At 36.5% G+C, this 11919-nt stretch overlaps 1 protein-coding gene across 1 annotated transcript; it reads left to right on the top strand.

The window, feature by feature from the left end:
• The first annotated feature begins 587 nt into the window (after positions 1-587).
• LOC127657340 (cardiac phospholamban-like) lies at positions 588-8956 on the top strand. The gene is made up of 2 exons (XM_052146080.1): positions 588-657; positions 5964-8956. The coding sequence occupies exon 2, from the start codon at positions 5989-5991 to the stop codon at positions 6145-6147; it is 159 nt and encodes a 52-aa protein (XP_052002040.1). The 5' UTR covers positions 588-657; positions 5964-5988; the 3' UTR covers positions 6148-8956.
• The last annotated feature ends 2963 nt before the right edge of the window (positions 8957-11919 follow it).

The raw sequence follows: 11919 nt of genomic DNA, 5'->3' as shown, positions 1-11919 counted from the left end.
TGCCGCGGTGAAAGTTGGTTTTGGGGATTCACCCAGGATCAGCCCACCACAACCACGCAAAGATTGCTGTGCAAGTTTTATTTAGAGTGCAAAGGATTTGTAGGAACAAAGGAATTCTGGGAGATTCTCACTGGCAAAGGTCAGTAGTGGTCCAAGGGGTTAATAAAGTCCTTCTGAAGCGAAGCGTTTTTGTTAGAAAAATATCTATATTTATAACTTTATAAACATAATCACTGGCTTCCGGTAATGTTATTAACCCCTTGGAGCCGTATGGAGTACTTTTTTGATGGATGGATGGATGCGCTTTCTTGGGCTTCAAAATCTAAGGTACCATTCATTCCGATTATAAAGCTTGGAAGAGCCAGGGTATTTTTTTTTTTTTTGTATATAACTCCAATTGTGTTTGGCTGAAAGAAGAAAGTCATATAAACCTAGGATGGCTTGAGGGTGAGAAAATTATGGGATCATTCTCATTTTTGGGTGAACATACTGTCCTCTGCTTCTACTCTGTTTGTTTACCCCACCCCTTTCAGTTCATCCTATAAAATTTGTAGCATGTTCTGAAAGCCTCTGTGACATCCAATATTTTCCTTCTGGTTCACTCTTTGCCTCATATTTGAAAGGACTGCTTCTTTGGCTCTGGCTACCCTTTTACGGGTGAGCAAAACATTTTTAATTAAATAAATCCTCCAGCATTTTGATAGAATTAGGAATGACTTTATTTGGGAAGAATGATAAAATATTGCTAAGAACTTCTGTTAATGGAATTTATCTTCAGATCTGAATATTAATACATTTTTATATGATTTTCAAATATTTTTTTCCATTGCAAGTTATTGCATGTGGTTTACATCAGAAAATAGTGGAAAGGAATATAAGACACCACTTTAAAATACTTGATACAGAGGATGAACTAGCAAGAAAGCCATAGTCATATTTGCATCTTGCATTGAAATATCACTTTCATAAAAATTTGTTTCTATGCAAATCAGTAGAATGAAAGCAAACCTGTGGCTTCCCAAATTCTAATGTAATAAGTTCACAGAACTATCATTTATTAAGGTACAAAAGTCTTTTAAAGGTAAATAAAAAGCAAATCCAGCTGCCTTTTATCCAAATGCAATACAGTCTGATCACATATGCTAGTGTTTGCTTTAAGACAAAGCAGTTATAATTGTCACTGGATCACAGTACTGGAATGCAATGCATCCCCTGTTAAATACTGGCTTTTTAAGCCATTAAAATGAGACCAAGTGCAGAGTCTTGACATTTTTTATATTTAGCTATTGCTTATTTATCCAATCTCTTTAGGACCAGTTGGTTAAAAGTAACTGAAAAAAAAGCAAGAAATGTGAATTACTGAGAAAGTATCAAGCGTAATCTTTTGCAGATGCCACAATATCATTTTGCTAGCTGGGAATGTACCAATGTAAACTATAGTTGCTGTTGGTTAATTTTTAAAAGGGAAAGTCACACTAATGAAATATAACTAAAACGTTCTGAGAAAGGATTTAGCATTATTTCTTTGCAGATGCCACTTCAGATATATATTCAAGTTTGAATGAAGTATCCAAAAGTGTCTAAAAATTTTAAGGGGACACTGTAGTGACATTTTCCTTCTGAAATGCACTTCACCTGAGACTTAGGATAGAAACAGACAGACTACCTAACTGCATTGTGTCCTTGATGGTCAATCAACTTTATTAATAGGAATGCTATTCCCAGAACAGTAAAGGATGTTGATTCAGTAACGTGTCCTACTTGGAATATAATCAACCCATACCAGCTCCAGTAAAATGGGATTAAGCATTGCAAAGAAACTATTTGCAACAATCAATAGTTGACTGCAGCATAAAGAAGTGTGTTGACATTTGGAATGACTCGATTGACTATAAATGACAAACTTTTTGACAAATATACAACGCTAGGAGCGCATTCAGTCTGGAATTATTGAACACACAATCTGAAGACAGCTGATAAGAGGATGTTAGTTGTTAGACAAGCGTCTGTCCCTCTGCATGTCACTCACAGCTTTTAACAAGAGTGCCCTAGAGAGGGTGAGAGTATGACAGTGAATACTCTTATCACTCTGAGTGCTGCCTCGCAGTGTTCTTCCTAATAGGATCATTTTGGCAAATATACAATAAAAAATACATGACAAATGCTTGGTATGAATATTAAAATAACAGTGTGATTGTAAAATCTTTGTAGTTGATTTAGTGCATAATTGCAGATGCAATTTGCAACCTGGTGCAAACATTGTTAGATGCTATTTGCACCAATATTCATCCTAATAAAGTGCCTGACGTTGTCTTCTGCTGTTGTAGCCCATTCACCACAAGGTTTGACGTGGTGTGAATTCTGAGATGCTATTCTGCTCACTACAAATGTACAGAGTGGTTATCTGAGTTACTGCAGCCTTTCTGTCTGCTCGAACCAGTCTGGCCATTCTCCGTTGGCCTCTCTCATCACCAAGGAGTTTCCATCCACAATACTGCAGATCACTAGATGTTTTTGTAAATTCTAGAGACTGTTGTGCGTGAAAATCCAAGGAGATCAGCAGTTACGTGAATACTCAAACCAGCCCATCTGGCACCAACAATAATGCCATGGACGAAATAACAGGGATCACCCCCCCATTCTGATGGTTGATGTCAACATTAACTGAAGCTCCTGAACTGTATCTGCGTGATTTTATGCAGTGCACTGCTGCCACACATATGGCTGATTAGATAAACACATGAAGAAGTAGGTGTACAGATGTACCTAATAACGTATTTAGTGAGTGTATATGAGCATCACTGCAGCATGTTTATTGTGTTTATTTAGAGTCCCATAGACACCCTACATCAACCCTTACTCCTTAACCTAAACCTACCCTTCCTGTACGAAACTTAACCATGGATTTACTACAATTAGCTACAGTTTTCAGTAGCGTGACATAGCTCAGCTATTTTCACAATAGTTGAGTTTTCACTGTAGTGAACTACATTTTCCAACAAAACGACACACTTGTTACATTCATGTAAAATAACTAGTTTAGATTAATGAATCACTGACTCACTTGAGCCCAGCACAGCCTTAAAGTGACTTTGCATTTTTAAAAGCAAAATATTTAGTTAATTGCTGCCGTTTGTTTTAACAATAAATTTATTATGTTATATAAAACAGGGCTTTCTAGCTTTATTAGTTTAAATAAATCTTTTACATCTATGTTAATTTATGTAATGTTGTCACACCCTATTAGTACCCTAACAAAAACATCTAGGGTTGCATAAACTTGCTGCAAATTTGCCACTTATTAATTTTCACATGCAAATGAGCTTTGTGGCAAACTCTTTATTGTCGCCAAAGGTTTGCTGCAGGTTCACCGCTACTGATGAAGAGCTGAACATTTTGGCAAACATTTGTCGTAAATAACAAGCTAATTTACATGTGAAAATAATGAGTAGTGAATTTGCAGCAATTATTTGGCAACTCTAGATTTTTTGTAAGGGTAAACTTATGAAAATTAAACCTGGTTTTACTATAGTAATATTTTAGTAACCTTGACTGTAGAAACCATGGTTGATTAAGTAGCTACTGGTTTTACTACAAACCCTCCAATGTATCAATGTAAACTATGGTTTCAGTTGTAAAACCATCAGGTTAGCAATCAAAACATCTTTTTGCAGAATTAAGTAATATAATTTGATTGCTTCTTATCTCTTTTCTTTTAAAAGCTACTATTTGTAATTAGTTTGTAGTGTAGCTAACTGCTTTAGCTTCACTGTAGTTTAACTACTTCATACTTCATATAAGTGGCTTGTAACTTGGGAAGCTACAGTTCCAAAGCAGCTTCCCCAAAACTGTTAAAGGCCCTATACGACATATCAAATGTTACTCAAACAACAAATGGTCATAGCAAACGTTTCTCTTTTTGTTTTCAGTTAGCATCCTAAGCTAACATTGCATTATGCATTCCCTACATTTAGCAAGCTATTAAATTATCCCACTAAGCTAACATGCAACATGCTTCACATTAATATATAAAAAACGTTTAATTTTGTGCTATGGTAAATAGATATGGTAATGCTGTATTTCTGTGATCAGCTACAACAGGAATTAGAAGAGTAAATGACACTTCTGATCATGCATTATGCTGCCCTCGTGTGCAATCGGAATTATCCTACTTCCCACTTCTGAAGCGGTAAATACGAGTACGCTGTGTTCACGTGCTTTGTTGTCAGAGAGAACAGGAAGCATGGACGACGCCAGGTTCATTCACACATATTTCTTGAGGAACTTTTATTTTGACAACATAATACATATCACTCAGTAAGCTTGCTGACAACAATGGAACTTTGGTCAAATACAAGCTATTTTCACAGTGTAAAAATGTCCAACATGCATAGAATGGTTGCTGATATACATAAATGAAAATGACCAAAATGGCAAGTGCTAATAATAAGCTGTATTTTGAAAAATGAACAAAATCTGTCATTCACTACAGAAACTGTACTCTCCTCCACCATGTTGAAAGTTTAGGACTCCTCCTATCTTGGAAATTGGGTATCAAATTTATCGAGTTTCCCAGCCGTAATTACAAATTGAATCATTCATGTCATCTTCCAAGTGGGGAAACTTGGATACTTTTTTTTACGATAATTCCGATAGCACGTGAAGGCAGAATTGCAAACAACTCTCCAAGGGGGACAGGATTTCATGGCGGGACTGAATATTGCACGACACCGCCACTGATTGGCTGCACAGTTACGTTAAAATAAATAAATATAATATATAGGGCTGTCGATTTAACAGAATAATTCAGTGCGATAAGTTATATAAAATAACGTGTTAAAACAATATACGCAATTAATCATGTCCACGGACCGTAATAAGGAATATTCCTGCAATCTAAACAAATTCAAGCTTGGAGTACAACCTGTTTTCTCCAGGGGGCAGTAAGCAAAAATCGCTATATATGTATAGGCAACACGCAACTCATAGAGATTGAGAACAAACACACTTACCGAGAACAGACAACACAAGATGAGTTTGAGAATATGTTCCTCCGTACAAACACAGCTTGATGGAGCGCAAATCTGAAGGCAGTGATCTCAAAACATGTTTTTCTAAGTTACAAACTTTTTATAATAAATCTCGGACTGATTGACTAATTCAACTGCATAATGGATTGCTGTGAACTGTAGGCCAATGAAATGGAAATAAACAATATATTGCATTCTAAAGCCACTTTTTGTATTTTCTTTTTTAATGCTTCACTTGTGTGCCAAAATAATGTAATGCATTTTAATTAATTATATATATATATATATATATATATATATATATATATATATATATATATATATATAAAATTTATAAATATTTAATCATTATATATTGATTATTGTTATTTGAGGGCTTTCTCAACAAATGTTTATGTATGTGAATATTAATTTGATTATTTAATCGCCATAACATGTAATTAATTTGTTAAATAAATTTTATCGATTGTCACCCCTAATAATATTAAATATAATAATGTTACTATAAATACTTCCCAATGTGATCCCCGACTATATATATATATATATATATATATATATATATATATATATATATTTATTGAGACTTGTATCATCGGCCCTTAAAGGTGGGAGTAAGCGATTCCTGAGACTGTTGATATTTGAACACAACAGCCAAACAAACACACCCTCCCTTCAGTGCTATTTCAGAAGCTCTGCCGCCCAAATTCATGCACACTAGTGTTGTGTGGATCGGTCCAATCCACTTAGTTTATTTTCCCATTTACAGTGCCAGTGCTGTGTACAAACACCTGATTTTTTTTTCAGCACACACACAGAACGGACAGCTAGCGGACCGTGAAGAGATATTTGCGGAATTTGACAAAAAGTGTATTGGATTAAAATGAATTACTCCACCTTTAAATATAATAATCTCTCTTGTTTCTCATAAAGCACCACTGCAACGCAAGCCAACAGGATGGAGAGGGTGCAGCACATGACGCGGTCAGCGATTCGGAGGGCGTCCAACATCGAATTGAACCCGCAGACTAAGCACAACTTACAATATCTTATTATCAATTTCTCCCTCATCCTCATCTGCCTCCTGCTTATCTACATAATCGTCTTGCTCATGTAAAACCAAAAGATGACAACCGGCCAATCAGAAGATGAGCTGTGCAATATCATGGAGAATGTGAGGAAATTGGAAGTCCTACTGATGATGTAGCACATGTAAATTTCCTAAAATGAAGGTTAATGATGGCACTTGTATTTTTCCATTTATGTTTGTTGAGTTCTTCCTACAACAAAAAGCATGTTTCACCTGTGAATGGCAAAGAGTGTTCATTTAATTTTGTTACTTAAAATGTACATATATGTTGTAGCATTTTAAAAGTTTCAGTCGAAAGTAGACCCTTTTCAAACAAGTTTTCCTCACACTTCCCCTAGATTCAATTGTTGGGAAAACAGACAGTTCCACCCCAAATTCATGCCACTGGTTGAGCCAATATTTTGAAAGCGCCACAGAGTTCACACATTTCAGGAAAATCGACATACAAATAGCTTACTTATATTTATATTAAGCTAGAGCCTGGGACAGAAGAAAATATATTAACAATAAAAAAAATACACACTTCAAAGCCATCTGAACTGTGAACATCTGTGCTGTGGCCGTGTGGGTTGTAATTTTACTGTTATTCTAAAAATCAAGGTCATTCAAAATGCTAATTTTAGATGCAAAAAAGATATACATGAAATATCAATTGAGTTTCAGAGGTGCAAAAAGGCAATAATCACAAGCCGGAATTGTTATAAATCAGGCACAGAGAACTGCAACTCTTGTAAATGCTAAGTCTGTCATGTTGATGTCCAAAAACATTTTCTTGTAATTGTTGCATTGAAATGCAAAATTGATACAGTTGAAGTCAGAAGTTTAAATACAACTTAGCCAAATACATTTAAAGTCCTGACATTTAATCATAGAAAATCAGTTAGGATCACTACTTTATTTTAAGAATGTAAAATGTCAGAGAGAATCATTTATTTCAGCTTTTATTTCTTTCATCACATTCCCAGTGGGTCAGAAGTTTATATACACTTTGTTAGTGTTTGGTAGCATTGCCTTTAAATTGTTTAACTTGGGTGAAACGTTTTGGGTAGCCTTCCACAAGCTTCTCACAATAAGTTGTTGGAATTTTGTCCCATTCCTCCAGACAGAACTGGTGTAAATGAGTCAGGTGTGTAGGCTCCTTGCTCGCACACGCTTTTTCAGTTCTGCCCAAAATGTTTCTATCGGATTGAGGTCAGGGCTTTGTGATGGCCACTCCGATACCTTTACTTTGTTGTACTTAAGCCATTTTGCCACAACTTTGGAGGTATGCTTGAGGTCATTGTCCATTTGTAAGACCCATTTGTGACTTGAGATGTTGCTTCAATATATCCACATAATTTTCCTTCTATATGATGCCATTATGGCCAAAAAGGCCATAGGAAATTTCACCAAAAACTAAGATCTTTGTCCCCATGTGCACTTGCAAACTGCAGTCTGGCATTTTTATGGCGGTTTTGGAGCAGTGGATTCTTTCTTGCTGAGCAGCCTTTCAGGTTATGTCAATATAGGACTCGTTTTACTGTGGATATAGATACTTGTCTACCTGTTTCCTCCAGCATCTTCACAAGGTCCTTTGCTGTTGTTCTGGGATTGATTTGTACTTTTTGCACCAAACTATGTTCATTTCCCTGAGACAGAATGCGTCTCTTTCCTGAGCGGTATGATGGCTGCATGGTCCCATGGTGTTTATACTTGTGTACTATTGATTGTACAGATAAATGTGGTACCTTCGGGCATTTGAAATTGCTCTTAAGGATGAACCAGAATTGTGGAGGTCCACAATTATAATTTCTGAGGTCTTGGCTGATTTCTTTTGATTTTCCAATGATGTCAAGCAAAGTGACACTGAGTTTGAAGGTACATCCACAGGTACACCATTAGTTGACCCCAATTAGCCTATCAGAAGCTAACTGGCTATATGCTTGCCATCATTTTAAGGAATTAATTTTCCAAGCTGCTTAAAGGCACAGTTATCTTTGTAAATGTAAACTTCTGACACACTGGAATTGTGATATTGTCAATTAAAAGTGAAACAATCTGTCTGTAGGAAAAATTACTCATGTCATGCACAAAGTGTATGTCCTAAAAGACTTGCCAAAACTATAGTTTGCTGATATGAAATCTGTGTAGTGGTTAAAAAATGTGTTTTAATGACTTAAGTGTATGTAAACTTCTGACTTCAACTGTAGGTCAGTCCCAGAAATAATATTATTCACAGTGGGCAAAAAAGAGCACGCTTGCATTGCTGGTAAATTAGTATGTACTTTTAGAATATTCATGTCTCCGTCACACTTCCTGTAAAAATGATCGAATGATCGAAAAATGATCGAAAAATGGAGAATATAAGGATATTTTTAAATGTGGATAACCAATAAATGGAATGTTTGTTTTATGTGGGCTGACTGACTAAATGTTAACACTTTTTATCGATACTGACTAAATATTTTAAATAAATGTACCTAGATACAAACCATGTGCAGATACTGTTCAAGTAAATGTTAGTACTTAAATGTGAAGTGTGTAATTTCTGTGCCACTAGAGTCACAAAAACAAAAATTATGATAGGGTTTTCAATAGGGTTGGGAACCGAATACCGGTTTCATTTTAAAAAATATAGCTGCAAGTAGCAGGTCCAAGCAAACCAACTGCATGTAAGGAAGTTTGACTGGAGATCACTGATTATGACTAAGAAAAGCAGCATAAAGAAACAGGTAGAATTGTTAATATTACAATACAATTCATTATAACTCTTTACCAATAGGTGGCGCTGTCACCAAATGTATGTGTTGCTGTCATGGTGTTGTTACAATGACACATACAAAGTTTCATGTCAATACGGCAAATAATTGCAAAAATATAGCCTCAGATCCTTATTGGCGTGTTGCATTGAAATTTGTTGACGTGTTACACGAGAACTATTTGGTTTATCAAAACACTTTTCATAACTATATGTCATGAGTGCCCCTAGATGATACACGCAATATTTACTGCAAATCAGACTTACGGCTTTGGTGGATTTTGAAAAAGTAGGTTTTCAGTGAAATTCAAAATGGTAGACAGGAAGTATGGCCAACCATGACAAATTGGGTATCATCGGCATGACCCATGAAATCTAAAAAGAGCAGCCTTAGAAAGATAGGCCAAATTAATCAAACGTTATAAGCATTTTTACACAATGTATTGTAATTTTTGACCACAAGGTGGCGCTGGCCCAAACCTTATAGGTACCCTCTGGACATGGTGTCGATGATGCATACCAACTTTTGTAATGGTACACCAATGCACTTCAAAATTCAAGATGACCGACGCCCAAAATGGCCGACATAGAAAAACTGAACATCATTTGACTCATTATGCCCCAGGGAATGTAAAGAGATAAGTCATTCTAAAAGAGAATAGCCAAACTATTCCAAAGTTATAAGCAAAAATAGCTATTTTTCAGATTTCCTGACCACTAGGTGGAGCTGTTCCAAAACTGTGCAGGTAACCTCAGATCATGCTTGTGATGACACAAAATATTTTGGTTTTAAATTACGGTTTTAAAGTTATGAGCATAAACAGAAGTACAAATTTTAATGGTTGGTGGCACTAGAGGGTTTGAGTTAAATACCCCAAATTTGTGTCAGTTACATTTGAGAGTGTCCTCTATAACTTTCCTATGCACCAGTGGCGGCTGCTGGTCTTTCAAAGAGGGGAAGCTCATTTTCGGCCTACATTATAAACTTATTTACCCTATTTTTTGCACTAAATCAATCTTAGGTGTTGATCTGCCCTGCTGTTTAATTCAAATTTTTTCCTCGTAAGGAAGACTTTCAAATGGCTTCGCCAAAATCAGGTCGACAATATTAGCACCGTCTGCCATCGTGCGCAGTTTCACCCTGAACGACGCTAGCCTAGCCTACTGTATGAATGAATGAATGAACGAACGAATGAACGAACGAACGAACGAACGAGCGAACGCTCTAAAACAAAAATATATTAAACTTGGTAAAACTGAAACAAGGAATGTGGTGTATAATTGTGTGAAATGTATTATGCAAATTGACTAGCAATTTCAGCCAAACAAATATAAAGAAATAGGTTGCAGCAGTTTGTCTTTCGACTACACTTGAGAAATCCGCGATGGGACTGAGCTGAAATAGCTTCAGTGACTTCTTATAGTACAGATTAGCTGTCAATCAAAAGGAGATGCAGTCTTTCGACAGATCCTCCAATCATCACGCTGAAGCCCGGAGTCCGGGCCAGCCCACTCCTCATTCACCCCCAGAGACGCTGAGCGTCCGTTGGACGGAACATAATCGCAGCATTTATCCAATGACCGTCTATTTTCGGAGCACTGAAAAAAACTGTTCAGAGCAGCCCCATTGAAGTCAATGGACGCTCGGCTTCAACAGGGAAATGCACTGACGCTACGGGAATGTATGAGAAGTAAATCGAGTCAGCCGACCTGCTATATGTAATGTAGCTGATTCTGAACGAACTCGTCTTCGAGATGAACGTGTTCTAACGCATTTTTAGTCAATAAATTGTTTACACAATAGTACATATTTGACCATTATTTTTTTGACATTATAGGGGAAGCTGAGCTTCCCTTGCAGTCTTAAAGAAATCCCCACTGCTATGTACGGTTCTATGGGGTGCCATAGACTTCAAGAGAGTAAGAATAATAATAAGAAAACTAACAGATACAATAGGTGCCTACTCACCTACAGTGCTTGGCCCCTAAAAAAAGGACTAGACGGGTTCTAAAATGTTTTGTGACTGGATCACAAAAACCACATATGAATGTGGTCAAAAACGCACGTGAAAAGATCCTGTATGCGTTCCGGCAGCAGCGAAGTGCCACCTCTCACCTGCCAATGAACTGCTTCGTTAAAACAAGTTTGATCTTTGCCGGTTACAAGTTGCTTATAAAAGGGAATAACAGTCCGATCAGAAAATGTAAAAAAGTGGATATACAATCACAAGAATTTCACAGGTCTTATTCAGTGTGTCTTATATCAACAAAGACGAGAAGCACAAACACAGGAAGCTACTTTAATACAGGTAATCCACTAAAATAACGGATAATTCTGTCTGACATGTTTGCGTTTGTGCTTAGATTACATTTCAACCGCACCGGGAAATGTAAAACATTCTTTGTCTTTTCTGACCTTGTTGCGCTTTAATATTATGCAGTAACACACTGACATAGTGATTGATGTATGTCATCATGAAACAGAGACCATCCCCTCCAAATCCAAACACAAGCGGTCACAGGAGACACATTTAAGTTACTAGGTGTAAGCAGCGAGGTGTCTCATCTGACCACATGTGATCGAATCATCCGAGATGAATCATAATACCTGGTTGAAACTGAGCCTTTATGACATTCAGTTACATTAAACATTTTCGAATGCTAAAACGCTGTGCGGAACATATATTCTTATTTTCTAATACTTCTTCCTCAAAAGTACTAAAGAAATCAAACTGGAATAGTTAAGAGGCATCAGAATCGCAACCAGAATCATTAAATTCCTATGATTTTATCCTTAATTTTCAAGCAATGTTTCCAAACACTCTCTATCTTCCATTCGTCAAACAATCAGAGAGTCTTGCCCAAACTCATGCCATTGGATGAGCAAGTGTTGCTGTGTCAGGCTGCTAATGTATTTATAATGCAAATGTTTTAATAGTTCCACAGGGTTTCAAGGGACTCAATCTATGAATGCCTTAAGCCCAAAGTAAACTTCCTTTTGAGGCGAACACTTAGTGTCTGCTTTCAGTCGAATGCCATCCTTTCAAAGTATTCATTTGACT

The sequence above is a fragment of the Xyrauchen texanus genome, chromosome 16 (assembly GCF_025860055.1).
Source record: "Xyrauchen texanus isolate HMW12.3.18 chromosome 16, RBS_HiC_50CHRs, whole genome shotgun sequence".
Taxonomy (NCBI): domain Eukaryota; kingdom Metazoa; phylum Chordata; class Actinopteri; order Cypriniformes; family Catostomidae; genus Xyrauchen; species Xyrauchen texanus.
This window is presented reverse-complemented; position numbering and strand designations above follow the sequence as displayed.